The sequence below is a fragment of the Atractosteus spatula genome, chromosome 12 (assembly GCF_055471065.1).
Source record: "Atractosteus spatula isolate fAtrSpa1 chromosome 12, fAtrSpa1.hap1, whole genome shotgun sequence".
Classification (NCBI taxonomy): Eukaryota; Metazoa; Chordata; class Actinopteri; order Semionotiformes; family Lepisosteidae; genus Atractosteus; species Atractosteus spatula.
This window is the reverse complement of record NC_142717.1, coordinates 31,442,497-31,464,683: the sequence shown is the minus strand read 5'-3', so window position 1 is coordinate 31,464,683 and position 22,187 is coordinate 31,442,497. Positions and strand designations below refer to the sequence as shown.

General features: G+C 42.8%; 1 protein-coding gene across 3 annotated transcripts; it reads left to right on the top strand.

The window, feature by feature from the left end:
* The first annotated feature begins 408 nt into the window (after positions 1–408).
* On the top strand, positions 409–22,137 carry cpsf1 (cleavage and polyadenylation specific factor 1). Of its 3 annotated transcripts, none has more exons than XM_088929098.1 (38): positions 409–589; positions 1,311–1,524; positions 2,484–2,511; positions 2,795–2,928; positions 3,307–3,387; positions 3,766–3,917; positions 4,311–4,457; positions 4,968–5,107; positions 5,563–5,673; positions 6,263–6,356; positions 6,877–6,964; positions 7,472–7,594; positions 8,496–8,547; positions 8,750–8,844; positions 9,312–9,386; positions 9,677–9,757; positions 10,043–10,132; positions 10,226–10,336; positions 10,970–11,111; positions 12,281–12,459; positions 12,989–13,128; positions 13,539–13,716; positions 13,996–14,202; positions 14,602–14,691; positions 15,206–15,355; positions 15,622–15,774; positions 16,122–16,238; positions 16,355–16,445; positions 17,188–17,272; positions 17,863–18,004; positions 18,528–18,680; positions 19,068–19,244; positions 19,918–19,984; positions 20,131–20,178; positions 20,489–20,644; positions 21,027–21,156; positions 21,376–21,514; positions 21,898–22,137. In XM_088929098.1, the coding sequence occupies exons 2-38, from the start codon at positions 1,381–1,383 to the stop codon at positions 21,943–21,945; spliced, it is 4,338 nt and encodes a 1,445-aa protein (XP_088785224.1). In that variant the 5' UTR covers positions 409–589; positions 1,311–1,380; the 3' UTR covers positions 21,946–22,137. The 3 variants fall into 3 exon arrangements, with proteins under 3 accessions (XP_088785224.1, XP_088785223.1, XP_088785221.1); XM_088929097.1 differs by having other exon boundaries at positions 13,509–13,716; XM_088929095.1 differs by having other exon boundaries at positions 10,043–10,336.
* The last annotated feature ends 50 nt before the right edge of the window (positions 22,138–22,187 follow it).

The window sequence follows — 22,187 nt, the reverse complement described above, 5'->3', positions numbered from 1 at the left end:
AGGTCTTAAAGCATGTTTCATGGTCTGTGCTGTACAATATGATATTACCATTTTACTAAATTAGCCAACTGTTGAATAATCCGACATTTTGCATTTTGTGGAAGTCTTAAATACGTCTTAGTAATACCAATAATGAAAATAATATCGTACGTTTTCACTGTAATGTTTTCTAAAGTTTCACCAGCCATCACGCATATATTTCTTGTTTATAGGATAAAAACAAAAAAAAGTTTATTTAACATATGGGAAGGATGCAATGTCATTTACCCTACAATATAGTATTAATGAAAGACACACTTCAACACCTAGAATACTTCCGCACATCATAGAGGGTAGGAAAAAAATGTTTTCGTGGCGTAGGAACGATTTACCCCGTCTTTCGTTTCCCTGCCGGAATGTGTTGGTTCTAGTTCCGTCAGGACAGTTGCATGCTGGGGGTTAGAGATGAATGAAACATAGAAATAAACACACAAATAGCCAAAAATGTATTAAGTGCTGGAAACAAAAGCAAAACTCGATAATGAACTTATAGCAAGTTGAAACAGTGTCCGAATAAGGAGGAAAAATCGAGTTTAGAGACTACAACTAGGTAGGTTGTAAATTACCAGGTTCAATGTTTAAGTGGTTTCGATGCTACTGCACACTAAAACTTTGCTTCAGTGAGAGTTTCTTAAAAGAATTGTTTATCAGAAATAAAATATTATGTTGACTATAGCAATACTCCAATCGCGGTGGTTACTATAGTATTATGATTTCGACTTTAAGGAAATGTGCTGTAAGGAAAGGAGACCGATAAACACTAATAATAAATGTGTTCAGCGGTGCCATTTCACTCATCTGCCTTAACGTGTTGTATTGTGTTTTGATTTGTTTTTGTCCTGTAGGCGGATGCTTTATTACATTATTTTTAACAGTCCATATGGATACACCTGCCTGTTGTATGTCGTCTATGTTAAAACGGTAGATTTATTTTTTTATCGAATAGAAAAATACATACCATTATACTGCTTTAATCAGATTATGAGATGCAGTTATTAAAACACAACCCTTCTATCTCTTTTCACTGAAATTACAACGATGGGTACAGCAATAACAAGCTCCTAGTTCATATAACACTATTGAATTCAATTTATTTTTAAATGGCGCTTAACAAAGCAAGTGACCATGCGTGTTGTGACTACAGAACAGAAAAGACCAAAAGACACTAAAAGTCTTAATTTTGGTTGGTTCCCATAATTTGGTATCTTAAGCTACGCGTGTGCGGCAAAATGCGTTGAATACCAACTCTTTGTCTCCCCGTGTGTTCAAAGTGCACAGGCTCGCCTTGGTAGAGTGGATCTGTCAGCCGGGCGCTGAGGGAGTGCGGAGCCCCGGGCCAGGATGTACGCGGTGTACCGCCAGGCTCACCCCCCGACGGGGATCGAATTCTCCGTGTTCTGCAACTTCTTCTCCTCTGAGGAGAGGAACCTGGTGGTGGCCGGCACCTCTCAGCTCTACGTGTACAGGCTGATCCACGATGTGGAGGTGAGTGTGCGGAGCAAAGGCGATTTTTTCGTTCTCCCCGGGCTGAAGTCAGTTGGTAAAAAGACATGTGGAATCCTGTGGGAGAGACATGAGAGTAGGGCTTAAACTGGAGACGCATGAGTGATCATCAGATACTGTATATTAATCATTCTGTTGACGGTGGCATCTTTCTTAAGAAAAGAAGAGCTCATCCTGCTTGCTTGCTTGGTTGCTAGTAGCCCAAAGATCTGAGAGCCCCATCAGGCTGTGCCTTGCAAGAATACTGTGCTGTCAGTCTCAGCACCTGGGCTATAATATTTGTCCCAGACTCCCATGACTTCCTGCAGAAAGAAGTGTCTCCTATTTCCTGTCCTGAGTGCTCCTGACCGGGTACACTGTCAACTCTGACATCAGAGGAACATTGGCTTTGAGTGAAATGTCACAGAAAGCAGCGTAGTATAGCCAGTCAGCCTATCAGCATGCCTTAGGGATGTGGGAGAAAACTCCACACAGGCACCCCAGCCTGGATAGGATCCTGGGACCCCTGTAACCATGTTAACTACTCTGTCACTCTTCTGCTCTCAGATTTGCTTTGCTACAATACTTCATTCATAAGTTGTTTTTATGTTCCAGTGTTGCCCCTCATGTATCCTGGGTTTGAATGTTCCCTACATGTTGATATTGGTTTTCCACTCCCTTGATTCCTGTGCTTTGGGGGTTGGGATCATTGTCTACTTTCGAGAAACAAGTAGTTCTGTGATAATGGATGAATACCTTTTTGTTTTCCTTTGCCTGCAACCACGTAGGAAACCAAGGTTGAGAGAAGTGATTTAACTCATTCGAAAACTGTACATTCAAAACTTTTGGATGTATTTGAACAGTGGTCAATCAATGCAATATTTCCATTTGGTTATTGTGTTCATACTGGTAAAATACAAGTGAATTTTCTTTGAATGTAATGCTCTTGTTTTATATTACAGAGCGCAACCAAGACAGAAAAATCAGCTGGTATGTGCGACTATTTCTTTTTCATCTGTATTAGCTGCTCTTTTGTTTTAAATTACAATAGCATGTCAGGTTGTCCGAAACTATTCATTTTTTTTCAAATTGTTTTCCTAAGTAGGAAAATAATGACTAGAGTGTACTTTTTCACAAGAGATACTTGCCTACATAACCACCTATCTTCATCTACAAACCAGGCAGACATCTTACACTGTTGACATCTTTCAGTAGTTGTCGAGACCAGCCTGTGCTTAATGTACGTAAGGAGTTCTGACTTTCCCATTTCCAGATGGGAAGAGCCGTAAGGAGAAGCTGGAGCAGGTGGCGGCCTTCTCGGTGTTTGGCAACATCATGTCTATGGCCAGTGTGCAGCTTGTTGGGGCAAAGAGAGACGCTTTGCTGCTGAGCTTCAAGGACGCAAAGGTAGAGTCGACTTCATGTGTGCCCATGGGCATTGCTGGCCTTTATGTTTGTATACCTGGGACGCCTGTCTGCAAGTAAACTATACAGTAAGGGAGATGAGAATCAGAGCAGAAGTGCTCTCAAAGGGGCCAGTAACCACAGATTCCCTTACTTTTCCATTACCAAATCCTTTGGAAAATAAGAACATTCAGAAGGCTTTCAAAATAACTAGATTATTTTGGATTTGGCTGAGACATCATCACAGTTTAATCTCCGATGAACAAGAATTGAATAAAATGTAAAAGGAAATTTAAAATGCGTTTGTACTGGTGGTGTACATTGCAAAACATTACATTAGCCAGCCTCTGCCCTGAGATGTTGTTTCCATTGGTTTTGCAGCTGTCGGTCGTGGAATATGACCCTGGGACCCATGACCTCAAGACGCTTTCTCTGCATTATTTTGAGGAGCCAGAGCTGAGGGTAAAGTAACTGTTGTGCACAAAGACATACATCTTTTCCTTAAGGCTTCCCCTGTTGTGATACATTCTGGACAGCTTCCCAGTAGTTATTGCCATTGTCAACAATGACATTTTAAGTTGTGTTTCTTTATTTTAAAACAATGAGGAGTGGATGAGCAAAATGTCCTGCATCTTTGATTGCATCTTGCCTTTCATGCAGAATAAACAGCACAGATTTCTCAGATTGTGAAATACACGTTTTGAAGGGTGAGAACTTAGTGTAGGTTTTTTTTTGCCTTAGAAAGTGGAAGAGAAGCTGGGTACAAAAAACAACTTGCTTTGGTTTTGTGGACACAGAGAAAAATCCGCTAGTGTTGATGTAATTGATTGTTTTGTACAGGACGGATTTGTGCAGAATGTCCATATACCCATTGTCCGTGTTGACCCGGAGAACCGCTGTGCTGTGATGCTGATCTATGGTACCAGGCTGGTAGTGCTGCCGTTCAGAAAGGACACTCTGACGGATGAACAAGAAGGCATTGTGGGAGAAGGGTATGTTGACGTGAGTGCTTAAAGAACACTCAGCTCAAGTGCGTCTCATATTTGGGTCTGCTCAAAGAGCAAAGAGACTGCTCCTGAAAGTAAACTTTATAATAAATCAGTTCATGGTGCTCTTTCACATCACTTGAAAATCTGGGTCGCCAAAGTTTTGTCAAAGCCAGTTTAATTGTTTCTTATGTTAAAATGTAACTTAGACATTTTGTATGTGACTTGGAATTTTTGTTTGCTATAGTTAGTAAATTTTGTGAATGCTAAGTAAATGGTTTTGTCCTTGACTGTAACTTCGGCACAAGTTAACGCAGAAAACCCTGGTGTCCTGCACACAAACATGCACATACCCCCTGAACAAACTGAGGACGTGCTTAACTTTTTTTTTCCTTGTAGGCAAAAGTCCAGTTTTCTCCCCAGTTATATAATTGATGTGCGTGAACTGGATGAGAAACTGCTGAACATTATTGACATGAAGTTTCTCCATGGATACTATGAACCCACTCTCCTGATACTGTATGAGCCCAACCAGACATGGCCAGGGTGAGTACTCATTAACACTGGAAAGAAAAAAAGAAACTTACAACCAGAGATAATCCTACCCTTTTATATGTCACCTACATGTTTTCTAACTTATTATATTGCTATGTATATAAATTGTTGTCTTTGTTTTTAGACCAATCAACATGTTTCTTGGTTGGAGGATATTACTTACAGTATATATTTTGACTCAAGCTGGAAAAAAAAGATCCTTATCTATTAGGGTATTCATTTGTGTTGCTGACATCATGTAGTCCCCTAAAAATAATAAAAAACACTTTTGTGAATACAGTAAAAATATTCAAACTAAAAAGCCAGTTGTGTGTATGTATTTATTTTTGGATACAGGCAAGTGTGCTTATTAAAGACTGAAAGAAATGTCTACCTGCTATGGAGGGTTTATTCAGTAGGTTAGAGGTTCATAGACCTGCCCTGCTGGAGGTGATTAAATAGTGCCCTGCTGTAGTTTCATGGAAGTCAGATGGCTAATAGCTTTGTCTTCTTCCCTGGCAGACGTGTAGCAGTGCGACAGGACACCTGCAGCATTGTGGCCATCTCTCTGAACATCATGCAGAAGGTTCATCCAGTTATCTGGTCCCTCTCCAACCTGCCCTTTGACTGTACACAAGTCATGGCTGTGCCCAAGCCTATAGGTACGTCACAGTTTTTGCCCTGAGTAGACAGGATCTCAAGGGAAGGTGCATGATGCTGCTGAACACACTGAAGTCAAGACTCTGAAAAGGAAATGATGTTATATTTTGCTCTTAATATACTACTTATGATGTTGTATGCAAGCAGCCTTATTGCTGTTGGTTATGGGGGTAGAACGTATGATTAAAGTACATCATAGGTTATGTATTAGAGGCACAATGTTCTTTTTTGTAGCTGCTAAGAATATTTGACCGCACACCATGATGGTGAATTAACATGCTTTCAGCGAAGTCTGACACTTCCTCCATGGCATTTGTAGAAGAAAATAAATGTTATCTTGAATGCTAAATTGAAACAGAAAAACATGGGTAACTAAACTGCTTCTAGTTTTGAGAAATAAAGACTGGGTGAATGGTTTCAGCTGTAGTGTACCACGGGGAATGTCTTCTGTTTCCAGGTGGAGTTGTGGTGTTTGCTGTGAACTCCCTGCTCTACTTGAATCAAAGTGTCCCTCCTTATGGAGTTTCTCTCAACAGCCAGACAAATGGGACAACAGCTTTCCCGCTGCGTAAGTAAAAAAAAACACAACATGAACAAGAACATGTCACAACACCCTACCTTTGAAAGGATTGCCTTCAGTTCCTCAGATTTCAAACAAAAAGTAATGGGTGGATGTAATACCAAGGAGTGGGTTTCCTTGCAGAAAGTAGAATTAAAAATGAAGGGAGCTGAATTGCTTCCACAGATGGTAAATTTTTTTCAAAGTGTGGTAAAACTCCCTGACCTGCACTGTTTGAAACAGTGCAAGAGTTTGAGACAGTAAATGAAAGAGGTGAATGAAGCATTTTTGTCATTGTAGCAGTAAGATAGTAGATCTTGCTTTGTCAATAGCTTATTTAACTTGTAAAATTATCCTGTTTAAATTTAGAGAATTTAATTAGTGCTGTGTATGAAAAAAGTTCTTTAAAATTATGGCATTCTAAGTATGTCTCATTGGCTTTCATTGAGCAATTTAACCTGAACACACTTGTGTAGCATAGAGGTTTTGTTTTTTTAAGTGTAGTTCTCTTACTCGGTGCACTTTGTTATTTAGCAGATGCTGTTGAGATGCTATTCTGTTAACCAGCAGATTCTTGTGTTATTACTTTACTGGTCAGGTATCCAGGAGGAGGTGAAGATCACCTTGGACTGTTGCCAGTCTACGTTTATTGCTTCAGACAAGATGGTCATTTCCTTGAAAGGTGGTGAAATGTAAGTGTTTTCATTATGACTGGGTGGTAACTAGAAGTTATTTTCAGTCATTCTTCCCGATTAAACCACTTACCTGGTGGAACCTGAAAAAAGCATGTTAATTGCAATATGATATTCTTTTCCCTTTCTTAAATTTTCAATTAATTGAATCAGAATGCATGGCATGCTTTTTTCTAATTATTTTCTGTGTGCTTGAGGTCATTCGCAGCACTCTCACAAAGTCATAAAGGCACCACCAGTCATGTTCAGCAGTATGGTGGACACTTACAGCCTTACCTGTGTCCACTTTCCCCGTTACAAATGACCAGTGCTGAAAACACTAATGGGATTTAAATCAAAGGGTGTCTCATCAAATGGCCTGTAACAGGTTCCTCCTCTTTCCAAGTGATGCCAGACAGAGAAAGTGCTAAAGGGGACAGTATGTGGGCCTGTCTTTCTGCTGGCCTGTGTTGTTTGTAGTGCGCTGCTTGTGACAAGCCCTGGGGTTGCTTTGAGCTGCTGTGCTTCTCTGTGTGTGCAGCTATGTGCTGACCCTCATCACCGACGGGATGAGAAGCGTGCGGGCGTTCCACTTTGACAAAGCTGCCGCCAGCGTCCTGACCACTTGTGTAAGTTGACCACCAGCCTGCGACCAGCAAATCCGTCTGTGTTCCTTCCCCCGAGTTGTGAAAAGTTTTGTGTGGGCTCAGCGTCGTGACATAAAAAAGCACGACAGCAGTTAATAACAAAAAAAAGTGCTGAAATGTGTCCGGTTGATAAAAAGAGGAAGAGGAGAAAGAATGTTCAGTTTAGTAACGGCTGTACCCCTTTTCTGCTAATATCAGCAAAAGGGTTTCTGGACTTGTGGCGCTGTCAGTGCTTGTAAAGAGGGTGGTACCAGGTGTAGTGTACAGAACAATGCAGGGGTTCCCCCTGTTACTTGATATCTGTGATGTTCAGTTCAATACCGAGTAGCAGCGAAAAACGAAATGTGAAAAATGTGTTTTTGCCTTGTGTCTTTTGAGTTTTTAGTCCTTAAGTGTCATTTTCCTTTTGTTCAGTTTGACGGCACATAGTTCTCACACTGGCTGTACTCGCTGTTCATTGTGTTCGTCTTTTCTCGTCTCCCTTAATAGATGATGACGATGGAGCCAGGATATCTGTTCCTGGGTTCCCGGCTGGGTAATTCCTTGCTCCTTAAATACACGGAGAAGCTACAGGAGACTCCAATTGAGGAGGGGAAGGAGAAGGAGAAACCAGTAAGGGTATATCTCTCGGTATACGTGCAGACTCAGGGTTTCATTTTGTATCTTAGAGCAGATCTATCGTTTTAGAGCAGTGCTGTCAATCACATTAGTTTAGGCTGGGGTTACCCAATGCAGGTTCTGGAGGGCAGGTGTGTCCACTGTGTTTTTTCAGTTCATCTCTTAATAAGCTAAACCAGTTAGTTACTAGTTTCAAGCGTCAGTGTGCCACCAGCTGCTCCCACCTGCTATTTTTTAGAAAGATGTAAAACCTACCAACACACTGACCCTTCAGAAAGAGTAATGGTCACTACTGGTTAGGCACAGATGTGTGAATTAGGAAAACAGCATTCTAGATTTCATCAGCAGTATCCTGAAAAAACATATTTACTTTTCAGTTGAACTAAAAAGAGTCTTATTTTGTATAAGAGTGCAGAGCCCTTGGTAGTTGACTAAATGACATACATGGGCAAAAAGGCCTCCTCTCATTTGCAAACTTTCAATCTTATGTTGTCTCAGTACTTTTCCTGCGAGATATTTCTCCTGTACAACCCAGTTGTATTGACGGCTGCACACTGCATTGATGGCTTCTGTCATTTCTGATGTTTTTTTCTGTTTGTTGTTGTACATGCGCCTGGAGCACAGGCCCCTGACGCCTGTATCGGGCATGTTGATGTGAAGACTGTAATTTGTGTCAGTCGTGTTTAGTCTGTTCTGTGACGGGCAGGGGAAAGAACTATAAACATTCTCTGGTCACAATGCATGCCAAAATATGTCATCTTGTTTTGGGCCTGGTTTCAGAATTGAATTGATGTCCCGGTATATTTTCTCCCTGCAGGGATGGATTTGATAAGGTCTGCTGTTAGCCTTGCACTGCAACATCGACTCAAGTTATTTCTTGTGTTCCCTTTTTCAGGAAGAGCCTCCAAATAAAAAGAAGAAAGTTGACGTGACTTCAAATTGGACTGGTGAGTAAAATTCGTTTTTTCCTGTTTGCTCCTTGTATGCGCTGTGCTCAACGACCTGTCGTGTGAAAGACGTTTAACATTCTGTCCAATGCACTGGTTTCTGAAAGGCTGAGAGAGGCTAGGCCTTTATATGGTAGCCTTGCTCGCCCAGGCTAGAAGATTTGTGCTCATAGCGCCAGGCTCATACGGTGTTGTGTTGTAGCCGGCAAGGCGGCCCTCCTGGACGAGGTGGATGAGATCGAAGTGTACGGCAGTGAGGCCCAGTCGGGAACACAGCTGGCCACTTTCTCCTTTGAGGTGAGTGTAGTGGAGCTGCGCCCCATTCATAGAACAGAACAGAAGGGCACGTGTTAAACTAAAGAGAAAATGTCTGGTGTGATCAAGTCAAATGTGTTCCTCTGCACAATCTTACCTTGTTGTATTACAGAATCTTACTGTTTTTTTCTTTAAATGGACACCACTGTATTGAATGAAGAGGTAATTTTTGCAAATAAGATGATGGTTTTAGGTGTTTTTGCTTTTTAAAAACAAAGCTGCTTATACCTGGGTTAACTGAAATGTTCAGAAGCAGATGTGTATCCGTGGCTGATGCAATTTTGGCACGTTTACTTGAGAATAATGTTGCCCTGATGTGGAGCCCTCTGTAAATCAGTGTGTTTCTGCATTTAGATTTGATGAATCTAGCTACTCAATATTTTGTATTTGTGGATCAGTAGTATTTTGACAATCTGATGAAACAAATGCCTTCTGTTTTCGCTGTCTAGGTGTGTGACAGCATCCTGAACATTGGTCCCTGTGCCAATGCATCAATGGGGGAGCCTGCCTTCCTGTCTGAAGAGGTACCTTTTGAAATCCTTTTGGACCTTTTGGAATGTGCAGCAGACATTGGGCTTTTAATGAACTGCATCTTGTTCCAAACACACATAGACAAACAACAAAGCCATGCAATCTGACAAGTAACAAGTAGGTCATTCTGTTTTTGAGTAGGAGATAAGGTAATGTTCTACATGTAAAGCTTGGGAATACTTGTGAAAGTGAAGCACTCTGCATGCTACAAGGAATTATTTTACTGTTGTATATTGAAACGGAAGCGCGCTTATAGTTTAAATAGTACCTTCTGTTTCTGTAGTTCCAGAACAACCCAGAGCCTGATCTGGAGGTGGTTGTGTGTTCAGGTTACGGGAAGAACGGGGCTCTGTCGGTGCTCCAGGTGAGTGTTGATACTGTAGTGCAGGAGGGGGGGGACGTGTGCACTTTACAGAAACCTGTGGTGGTGAGGCACGTCTGCCACAGGTCACGTAGTAGTGCTACAGGAAATTCTGGGTTTACCAGGGCTGCCTCAGAGATCAATGGAGCAGCCTGTAAACACTCATGACACACAGGGCTCAGCAGGATGTCCATTGCTGGTATCGGGAAGTGGGTGGCATGGAGCTGATCCAATGAAGTGAGCGAACTGTGTTGCATGTGCCTTTGTTAACGAGCGCGTTTCTCACAGAGAAGCATCAGGCCTCAGGTCGTCACCACCTTTGAGCTGCCGGGCTGTCACGACATGTGGACGGTTATTTCTTCTGAGAAGAAGGAAGAAGTAAGGCGCTTTCTTTTGCTTGCCCTTAATTCTCGGGAAAAGCCTTTTGTACTGAGCAAAAGTGACTTGTCGCTGCTTGTTCTCTTCTCCCAGGCACCTGAGGGAGACAGTGAGACCACCGAGGAGACGCAGCCTGAGCCGGCCCCAGAGGAGGACGACAAGAAACACGGCTTCCTCATTCTGAGCAGAGAGGACTCGACCATGGTAAAAGCCTGTACTCCTGTTTATCAGAGTACTTGAAGAGTCATTTTTGTTCATGGCCAGAGTTAGTGGTTAGAGTTAGGCTGGCTTACTTTGACATTTGCTGTGCAGTGCAAAATGGGCACAGATGGAAACATGATGATGAGCCTTTTATTGCAGAGGACAGTGGAATTTTCTTTACGGAAATAGTAGTTTCACATAGTTTGGGTTCAACTGACATGTTGACATGTATGTTGTGAAAGCAGAGTCGTTAGGGGGTATTCCAAAGCCATCCCTGACCCCTTCAGACACTCACAGCTGGACAACTCACCTAGGCTAGGCGCCACAGCCTCGCCTGATCAGTAACTATTGTCATGTTCCAAACGTGTCTGGCACCAAATGTGTGGCCCATTCGGAAAGCATGGTAATCTGGTGCAGGTCAGCCAGCTGGGGGAAGTCTTTTCTGAAACCTTTTCCTTTCCTTGAACAACCACAAAGGTACAAATCAACACAGTATTGAGCAGAATGAGCTTTGTAAAATATGCAACATGTAACAGTGAGAGGAACAAAAAAAGGAAAACTTGTACTTGTAGTTTTTTGTTCAGAGAATATCCCATCACTCTGACATCAGTTCTAATAAGGACTTGTGGTTTTCAGATACTGCAAACAGGCCAGGAGATCATGGAATTGGATACCAGTGGATTTGCTACTCAGGGACCTACCGTCTATGCTGGAAACATCGGGGATAACAAGTACATTGTCCAGGTTTCCCCCATGGGAATTCGGCTTTTGGAAGGAGGTAATGTTTTTGTAGAATAGAATATACTCACTAGATGAATTCAGTCATCAATAATAATTATGAAAATAACTGGAAGCAGAGATTAATGGCGGGCCAAGTGAACCTGTGGCTTTTCATAGGATGTTTTTTGTCAGAGTATTTGTGGGTTCCACTATGTGGCCCAAAATAATTTTATATACAGTGTACGTAACGTCAGGAGCGGTCAGAGACCATGGGCATGTAAAGGTTCCTATTTGTGTTCCTCAGTAGGCATGACTCTGTCTGTACTCACTAAAACAGAGTTTTGCATTTGACCTTTGGATCTTTGGAGGTCATGGGTAATGACATTTTTAAGAATGCGCAGTTGATTTTGTTTTACACTTAATGTCCTGAAGATGCCAGTGTGTGCTGGAGATCTTCAGCTGCTGCCTTTAGAGCTACAGTAGCCTCCTGAGCCACTTGTCTTCAGCCCATGGGTCAAAGACACATTTGTACCCTCTATTTGGCAGAGGGGTCACTGTCTTCAATTTCATAATAATGGACAATGCAGTGAAAAATGGTAGGTTCAGCTTTTGTGGCTTTTTTAAAGGCCATCCCCCAAATTGTGGAAGTCAAAAACCATTTGCCTGCAGTTTTAGGAGAGCTCTCTGAGTTACATACATATCCTCCATGTGATATCTTCCTTTTACATCCCTAGGAAACAGGAAGGGTTTGACATATAGTCCCATATACATAGTTTTCTGTTGCACTTCAGAGAGCAGAATGTTATTGTGGATTTGTTCTTGAATTTATTTGAAGAAATAATTGTGGAGTTTTAAAAGGAATAAATGTGACTGCTGATTTGTAATTAAATTAATCATTCATTACAAATATTGTCAAAATCTCTGTGACGATTACAGGATGACATTTTTAGATTTTTTGAAAAGGCACATTATCCAACCATTGCCAGTTCTATTATACATTGTTTTTAGTTCATATTTGAGTTGGCAATGGATGAATCCGTAGGTCACCATTTTTCTGTAGTATAAATATACTGTACGTAAGCAGTATGCCTGCTGTCATTTTCAGCAGGCAATGTTTTGGACACCTTAACTCGGGCTTGTTCAACAAGCAGTTCTAGTTTTGTCCGCTGTAGCTCGTATCTGTGCTCAGAGCTGTGTGACCTCACACTGTTCACTCTTCCTCCCTAGTGACCCAGCTGCACTTCATTCCTGTGGACCTGGGCTCTCCCATAGTGCACTGCACAGTCGCTGACCCTTATGTGGTGATCCTGACTGCAGAGGGCCAGGTCACCATGTTTGTCCTGAAAACGGACTCTTACATGGGCAAGACCCACCGGCTGGCCCTGCAGAAACCACAGATCCACACGGTACGGCTGATGGAAGAATTGATACATAGTTTCACAGAGTTAAAGAACGCCTGGGCAAGCTATAATATTTGTTATATTATTGTTATCTATCTCAGCAAACTGTACGAGGACATTGAGGTCATTTAATCTAATTTCACACTAGCTGAACGTCTGCCTCGTCCTTCTCCCTGTGAAAGCTGCCTACATTTGTAATAGGTTTATTTTATCACTGTAGTCCAAAGCAGATAACTTAATACTAAAAAACAACAAAAATATCAAAAGTCTTTCTATGCAATTATTAATTTTCTATAATCTAGACTGTTCTGTATTTAGTTTTATAAACCTACAGTTTGCATTTTTCGACCTACACGGTTGCATTTTAAAATATGTCTAGGTGTTGGCAATTTCGGTTACTAAGTGTCAAAAAATAGATAGCAGGTACCAGAACAATCCACTAGGAATCTCCCTGCTAGAAGGGCCGGTGGGTTGTTCGGAAGCTTGCTCCGGCTGCAGTAAAGCTGGCCTGACAGAGGTGTGCTCTTGCTGCCAGCAATCCCGGGTCATCGCGCTGTGCGCCTATCGAGACGTCAGCGGCATGTTCACCACTGAGAACAGGGTCTGCAGCACCTCCAAGGAGGAAACGACAGCCCGGAGCGTCTCGGAAACGGAGACCATCATCCAGGATATTGGGTAGGGGCAAACTAGAGTAGCATTCCCAGGACAGGGAAGCTGGAAAGGCATTCCACTTACTGTCTTGATGTATTTGAACAGAGTTTCATTTTTAAACTGTTTAAAATCCATTTACTGTTTACTAGTGCACACAGTGTACTTATTTTTAAATGTAGTATTGTCAGTATTACAGCTGGTATTTACATAACTGTCTCAAATTGAAAGACAGCTGGACTGAGTTCACATCAGTTTTTGTTTGGTTTAAAGAAAGCCTTGGTTTCATTTTTCTTTTTTGTTTTAAAATGAATTCACTGGTTAAAATCTAAACTTGCAATTTCTTTTTTTTCTCCTCCTTGTTACACTTTTCCTTTCTTGGCCCTTTTGTTTTTTTCCTATCTAAGTCTTCCTTCGTCTGTACCTTCTGTTCCCAGTAACACAGTGGACGATGAAGAGGAGATGCTGTATGGAGACTCCAACACTTTCTTTAGCCCCACCAAGGAGGAGCCTGCCCGCAGTACCTCTGTCATCCACTCCTACAGGGAGGGCGCCCTTCTCAAAGCTGAGCCCACACACTGGTGCGTGGCGGTGAGAGAGAATGGAGTCATGGAGGTGAGGATTAGAACGTCCCTGCTCCTGTTGACCAAAGATGACAGCATAAAAACAGTGGTCCTGGGGCAGGAGGGATGTGGCTTCTTCTAGATGCTCACAGTGCCCAGCCCAGATATGCTGTGTGCAACCCAACAGGGCTGTAGCTGCATTTTTTAGTGTAATTTTAATAATTAACATACTTTGGTTGGTAATTGTGCAAAGGGAACAACACATTATCGAGTAGGTATTTAATAATCAGTCTCCTGCTGAGGAAATGAACTCGCTTGTGCTGTGTTGCAGATCTACCAGCTCCCTGACTGGCGCTTGGTGTTCCTAGTGAAGAACTTCCCTGTAGGGCAGCGCGTGCTGGTGGACAGCTCTTCAGGCCAGTCTGCTGCTCAGGGGGAGGGCAAGAAGGAGGAAGTCACACGGCAAGGAGAAATCCCATTGGTTAAAGAGGTGGCCTTAGTGTCTCTAGGCAACCGCCAGACACGACCCTACCTGCTGGTGAGTGCCTAAGGTGAAAGATGACACTAACCTGAGTGACTTCCGCAGTCAGAATATAACTGGAATAACCACCTCTTCCCCTCCAACAAGTACAATAGCTTCTGTCCTTGAGATCTGTACATTCCTCAGGTTAGTTCTGCTCTAATTGGACTTACTTAGTTGAATGGATTATTTGTATGAGAAGTCCAATCACCAGTTTTGTTTCTCTCCTAAGTGGCTGTAAAGTTGCAGGACTCCATGTGGAGTAGTCTTTTCCTGTACATTATTCTCTGAAAAATATTTTTTATGTCATTGCCCCTATAGAACGAACTTTACCAGAAAGATTGAAGGTCCCACCTGTAGTTCTGGCTATTAGCTGGAGATGAGAAATGGTGACAATTTCCCTTGTCTGTGCTTCAGGCCCATGTTGACCAAGAGCTTCTCGTCTATGAAGCCTTCTCTTATGACCAGCAGCAGGGCCAGAATAACCTGAAAGTGCGATTCAAAAAGGTGAGCGAATGAAGTGTGCCTTCAAGAAAAATGTGCTTCATAAAAGAATTTATATTTATACAGTTTCTGGAATTTGAGAGCTTTAGTATTGCTTCAGTTCAACACAATTTCCTACGACCTTTGTTTTGTCTGCAGAACTCCAATCAAAGGCAGACAAAAGTAATGTTAAATGAGATTTGTTTCTAATTTGCTGAAAACCAAGATCATTTTCAGACAACAGCAATCATATTCACTCCTTCAATTTGTAATCTGTTAACAGCCTTTTTTGTAAGCAAATCTGCTCCACAAAGCTGTAAGAGTCTGATCCAGAAATATTTGCAGCTGTAGTTACTGCCGTAGGTGCTTTCTGCAAATGTTTAGAATTGAAATTCATTTTAATAGCAAAGAGCATTTAGTTTTACAGCAACAGCTCTCACTTGTTCAGAGATTCCATGAAAGTGCCTTGGTACCCATGATGCAGTGCATTTGGAACAGAATATCCATAACCCACATTGGCTGCCTTCTATGCCTTCAGGTTCCCCATAATATTAACTTCCGGGAGAAAAAGGCTAAGATCTCCAAGAAGGAGAAGAAGTCTGAGGGTGGCCTAGGAGAGGAGGGGTCAGGATTCAGAGGTCGGGTGGCCAGGTTCAGATATTTTGAAGACATTTCTGGATACTCTGGGGTAAGAATGCTCACAGGCTGATAATTGAGAGACATTTTTCTTGTTTTTAATAGGAATTATAAAATGAATGTGTGTAGGCATACATGCTCAGAAACGGGCAAGCAAAGCTGTATACCAGTTTGTAAACCAGTTTGTTGGTGTACTTGTGGTAAGAAGTGATGTACATGTGTGTATTAAAATGTAAAGGAACAAGTAATAGGTTTATTCCATGCTGAAAAGAGAAGAAAGAAAACACAACCTGCTGATCAGCTGTGTTCTGCCACCAGGTGTTTATCTGTGGCCCTTCTCCTCACTGGATGTTAGTGACTTCCCGGGGGGCTCTGAGGCTGCACCCCATGACCATCGATGGCCCCATCGAGTCCTTCTCCCCCTTCCACAACATCAACTGTCCCAAAGGATTCCTCTATTTTAACAAACAGGTACAGGCAGGCGAAAGCTTCAGTTTCTACTTGCTCAGAAGTCTGTACTGTAAAATTTTGCATCTTCAGCTGTGTTGTTAAAGTGCAATATATATTTTTGTTATACTTATTCGACTATGGTATCTCTTACTTCTGTTGAACATTCATTAAAACTAGGAAGTGGTACTTAAGATTCCTAGTGCATTTACTATGTCTAAGGTATGAATACTTACAACTGGAGCTCTGTAAAAGTCTGTAACCCTCCGATAGAATATGCCCTGCAAATACTGTAGGGCGAACGCCTGGTCTGTCCCAGTTTTTCATGATGTAATGCCTTCACAGTCAAATGGTGGGTGTCTGTTTTCCAGGGGGAGCTGAGGATCAGTGTTCTTCCTGCCTACCTCTCCTATGACGCTCCTTGGCCGGTCCGAAAGATCCCCATGCGATGCACTGTGCACTACGTGACATACCATGTGGAATCCAAGGTGAGACCTGCTTTTTTTAACAAATAATGTCTGGCTGATGCTTTATAGCAGAACAGATAGGAGTTACAGGTGGAGCGATGTGAGGATGAACATGAATAATGACTTTGTCATCCTAGGTCTATGCCGTGTGCACAAGTGTGAATGAAATATGCACACGCATTCCCAGGATGACCGGTGAAGAGAAAGAGTTTGAAGTCATAGAAAGAGGTGAGGTTTTACTTTTATTTGGAATAGCCAATGGTGTGTGTGGTGTAGAAAGGCCTGTAAATGTAACTTACCCCTAGAGGCCACAACACAGTTTCTATATTGTTTGTAAATAGCCACAGTGGGGATTAAGTAATTATTAGGTGTTCGGTGTGGGTTTATGAATGCGTATTTTCACATGGGTGTAATTCAACCTTTGTTTACTATAAAAATGCTATGCACAGTTTTCGAAGGCTTGGATGTATTTTGCAGCAAGGTCTAATATATAGTCTCTTGGAATGTAGTCTTTGTTGTTTTTGTGAGTGTTGTGCATGCAGACACTAGGGACAGCCCTGGCAGGGTTTGTTTTTTATGGCTCATAGCTTCAAACCCTGCATGCTGAGAGAATGAGAAAACATGGGCAGACTGCTGTGACGTGCCCACTTTTGACCCCCTCATCACTGGATATGACATGACCCAGGTTCAAATCCAGGGGCTCCATTTTGATTTAAAGGACCCCAACAACATCATCATCATCATTTTCTAACCCAGATTATCCAATACAGGGTTGTGGGGGAACTGGAGCCTGTTCAGGCAAGCAACGGGCACAAGGCAGATAGCATCCCAGGAATTGACCCTAGGTTCCCCAGTGTTGCAAGGCAGCAATGCTAACCACTGCACCACTGTATCGTCCCCCCACCAAGAACATTTGGAGCTTTAATCCTTTGTAAAAAAAAAATGGGAACTTTGATTTGTTTTTTGTCAGATGAACGGTACATCCACCCCATGCAGGAGAAGTTTTCAATCCAGCTGATCTCTCCTGTTAGCTGGGAGACCATTCCCAACACACGGTAAGTATGCAACAGGACTCGGCAGTGGAGGAGTGTTAATCAGAGTAACAGGACCTGCATGGAATATAGGCAAAACTCACCATTTCATAGCTGAAAGCATAGTGTGTCATCCAAAAACATGAAGATTTTCACAACCCTTTATTCTAATGATTCTAATCATTTAGATCATGGTTCTAAATAACTTTCACTTCAGTCCCCAGAATTGAGCAATTTCTTCTTGGAAATGGAGGGAAGTGTGGTTACAACAGTGTATATAAGAGCATTGCTGAAGATAGAGCTCTACTGGAACAACACTATGATAAAACAGAGATCATTACTGCAGTGAGAGCTGTGGTGGTGGAGTACGACTGTTGCGCTGCGGTAGCAGCAGTGCAGTTTCCATGTGCTACACTGCACTGGTCCCATTGTTGTGGAGCCACACAAAACTCCCAGTGTGCAGACATCACCATTGGCCTACAGGCAGGAGAGCCTGTAGTGCTGTCTGCGAGAGGCACTGGGCTCCTCAAGCCCTGGTAAACTGGGACCTTGTGATTGAGGCCACGCGTGACCCCCTACTGTAACGGACTCGCGTTGTCCCTGCTGTGTCTCAGGATCGACCTGGAGGAGTGGGAACACGTGACCTGTATGAAGACGGTGGCCCTGAAGAGCGAGGAGACCGTGTCGGGCCTGAAGGGATACGTGGCCGCCGGAACGTGTCTGATGCAGGGCGAGGAGGTGACCTGCAGGGGCAGGGTAAGACTAGGCCTTTCTAGGCCCTGCAGGGAGTCCTGGTTTGACGCCAATAGATGACATTCTTAGCAGGGATTTTCGGAAGATGGGCACAAGTGTGTTATATAAAAGTTGCTTGCACCTTTTCGGCAGGTCAGCAGACATGGGGTGCACAGAATAATGTCCTTTATGTAAGCATTGTATTATTTGCCATCGTGACTGCTTAGTTCTTATTTTAGTCTTGCTCATAACGTTGTATGCTCTTGTCAAATTTTCACTCATGAACCTCTGTGTTTTTGATACTCTGATTACCTACACAAACTACATTTTCTGCCAAGCTTTTCCAACACACTGTTGACAACTTCCTTTCTAAAAGTGCTGTAAAGTGAAGTTATACATGACCTAGTGTTTTGAAATGTATTATATAATTTGCAATAATTAATAATATAATTTGCAGCCATCTGTCTTCACATCTTATTATTTTCATCCCCTCACAGATGTGCCGATTTGTTTTTACTTCCTAATTGCAAATCCTATGTGCTTCCAGATCCTGATCATGGATGTGATAGAGGTCGTTCCTGAACCAGGACAACCCCTCACCAAAAACAAGTTCAAGGTCCTGTATGAGAAGGAGCAGAAGGGGCCAGTCACTGCCCTGTGTCACTGCAATGGCTACCTAGTCTCTGCTATTGGGCAAAAGGTAACCTTGGTTCATATCTGCCATGTTTTATAACAGTGCAGGAATGTGTGTTAGTGTGTTTGCTGTAAACATAAAATAATCCAAGGATATGAAATCACCAAAAGGATACCACAGAGCTTATGGATAATTTATTTGAGCATTTCTCCAATGCTTTGTAAAAAACACTGTGTGCTTTCTGTGACATTTCTTGAGATTTTACATCTTGCAGTGTCAGTGCATTCCCAGGGTGAAGTGTTCTATTCTTCTGGGATCTCAAGTATCACAAAACATTAAGAAACGCTCAAACCTGACAGGTTTCCAAGCATGCAATGACCAGGCAGAGTGCTATACCTGCCCAGATTGCCCAGAGGCCTGACTGCGCTGCTGTGTGTCTGGTGTGGATTGCAGATATTTCTGTGGAGCCTTAAGGACAATGACCTGACAGGGATGGCCTTCATCGATACCCAGCTCTACATCCACCAAATGCACAGCATCAAAAACTTCATCCTGGCCGCTGATGTCATGAAGAGCATCTCTTTGCTGCGGTACCAGGAGGAGAGCAAGACTCTGTCTCTCGTCAGCCGGGTAAGGACAGGAAAGGACTGTCCCTGCCAGACTCCGAAGATGATGTAGAATATTGTGTGTTCATGGCTTCTTGTTTGAGGTTTATTTTGTTCACGTGATGGCCATTTAAATGTATTTTAAACCAATATGATTGATTTAATCAACAAAAAACTGTTATGTTGGAAGGTTGGTTGCTTTTAACTTTGTCTTACTGTCAGGAGTTAGTGAGCAGACTTGACAAATTACACTGATTGCTCATTCCTGAATATTTCTCCAGATCCATTCCCCTAATATAGTTTTATCATGAATTTGTATCAAAGGCAGCGTTCTCTTTATGAGGGGTATATTGGTTCCTCTGTTTTTTTTTATTTTCACTAGGCTTGACATAAACAGGTGAGATTGCCTCATCACCTAAGCCTGATCATCTCTCTAACTAAAGAGGTGATGTACTTGCACAACAGTTGCTTGACTAGGTTACAGTGTGAGTCATAGGTGATTAGTTTATCAAATATCAAAATCAATGTCCAAATCTCTATACTTAATTTTTCCGAACATACACAGGCATGTGTAGGGGATACATTTCTTTGATGCACTTTGGGCTTGAGGTACAGCATTAACGTGCAGTGGTCTGCAGTACTTGAAAGTGGCTAAGCTGCCTGGTGATGGTAAGAGAAATGTTTCATCTTTCATGCAGGATGCCAAACCTCTGGAGGTTTACAGCATTGAGTTTATGGTGGACAACGGCCAGCTGGGATTTCTAGGTACAGTATGGGATAGTGTTCATGGAAGGCTCACTTTAGGTGTCCTGTAAAGCAAAAAGAAGTCTGTGATTGTGAGAAATTCTATTATGGCCTGTTAACATTGAAATTGTTAACACTGAAATTAACATTTTTTTCCTTCATTTAAGTGTCCGATCGGGACAGGAACCTGTTGGTATACATGTATCTGCCCGAAGGTATGTGATTGCACACTCTGAAGAAATGCTCCAGTTTATCTTTCACACCTTTCCTAGACATTTTCACTGTGGAAAGAATAACCTGCCATAACAAGCACCATTTCTGTAACTTCATTCAGGGCTAAAACATGATTTCATGCCGGGATGGGTGTTGATAGATGATGGTGGGGACTGAACAAGTAAACACTTGGTCTGTCTTGTCTGTGGGGGCAGCGTGGCCATGGAGCAGGTGGCTCGGAGGATGGGGAGAGAGAGGGGGGGCCCCAGGTTGGCGCAGGTTGGTTCGTTGACTTGGTTTCGCCTTCCACAGCGAAGGAGAGCTTCGGGGGCATGCGGCTCCTGCGGCGAGCGGACTTCAACGTGGGCGCCCACGTCAACACCTTCTGGAGGATGCCCTGCCGAGGAGCCATGGAGGGGCCCAGCAAGAAGCTGCTGGCCTGGGAGAACAAGCACATCACCTGGTTTGGTACCCAGTTTTTTTTCCCAGTTCCAGCTGTCCGTGGGCAACCAAAACCAGAAAAGCTGACTGGAGGGTTGAGGATAAGTGTGCGGTTTGAGGTGCTCCTACTCCTCCCGGGGGTTGTGTACATGAGCCAGAGCCCAGAGGCCTCATTCTGGTTAACTTGTTGTGGGCAACTTTGTACAGACTGCTGAGAATTTACCATAACATGGCACAAATTTGCTGACCACTTCTAAATGCGACGTAAGCTGCACCTCAGCAAACCTGAAATGAACAGAGCTGCTAAGTGTTGAGCCCTGTTGCCATCCCCATCTCGTTGGGTTGCTTACTTATCATTCCTCTTCATTCTTCCCTGTGAACACGGGCTTTATCTTCCTGTAATTCTCAGCCACGCTGGACGGTGGGATCGGCCTCCTGCTCCCCATGCAAGAGAAAACATATCGCCGCCTGCTGATGTTGCAAAACGCTCTGACCACAATGATCCCACACCATGCGGGCTTGAATCCCAAGGCGTACAGGTACTCTTTAACTGCATGTTTTCATTTTCCTAACTATATTAAAAGATCTGGCAGTAATGTTTTATGTCTGTATTGAGTACTGGTCAGTATAGATCGGTCCAGCGGAAGCATCTTGTGTTTAAGAGTTCATGGCATTCCGCTTGGGAAGTAGATTCTGGGGTAGATACTGTAGGACTGTGTGTTAATTCAGTGCACTGCTGGGGTTCTTCTGTGGTGTAGGATGCTCCACGCTGACCGGCGCTCCCTGCAGAACGCGGTTAGGAATATCCTGGACGGCGAACTTCTGAACAAATACCTGTACCTCAGCACAATGGAGCGCAGTGAGCTGGCGAAGAAAATCGGAACCACCTCGGACATAGTGAGTACCCCCAGAGTGTTGCACCCCAGAAAACGCACCGATGTAAGGGGACAGCAACACATTGAGTTTCCAACAAGGAAGAGCCAGTGGTTGATCCCATGAAAGGAAATGGGGAAAAGCTGTTGCCTTAACTGGGGCAAAGGGGTGGGAAATAAGTGGGGGTTTTAAAAATAGGACACCATGTGCTGTACAATATCTACACCAACCTGACAGAGAAAAAAACGAATTGGACTTAAGCTGAATGGGAACGCTTAGACATGACATAGCGGAAATAAAAAAACAAAACAGAGAATATTGGTAAGCCAGTTGCCACCATTTTTAATAGAATTTCTAATCTTTGTACCTTCAGACACTGTTTTCTAATCACAGTTCGCTTGTTGTAGATTCTGGATGATCTGCTGGAGCTGGACAGGGTGACGGCACACTTTTAAACAGCACTCGCCTGGCTTCCTGCCATGTGGCTTCTTCCCAAAACTCTTATTACCACTGTACAATTGTTTTCGACACCTGAGTTTTTGTAGTAATTGTGTTTAAAAAAAAAAAAGAACTTCAAGTGTTACATTTGATATGGAAGACTATTTTGTAAGCAGATATTAAAAAAAAAAACTAAAATCCTGAATGAATTCTGATGGGTTCTGCGAATTTTGTGCTATGTGTGGGTGCATGTCAAGTC

What these genes read in the sequence shown, in the direction of transcription:
- cpsf1 (XM_088929095.1), top strand. Translation starts at nt 1,381, where the DNA reads ATGTACGCGGTGTACCGCCAGGCTCACCCCCCGACGGGGATCGAATTC. An exon ending in AATTCGGCTTTTGGAAGGAG is followed by an intron (nt 11,112 to 12,280) that starts GTAATGTTTTTG and finishes CTTCCTCCCTAG; the next exon opens with TGACCCAGCTGCACTTCATT. An exon ending in CATACCATGTGGAATCCAAG is followed by an intron (nt 16,239 to 16,354) that starts GTGAGACCTGCT and finishes TTGTCATCCTAG; the next exon opens with GTCTATGCCGTGTGCACAAG.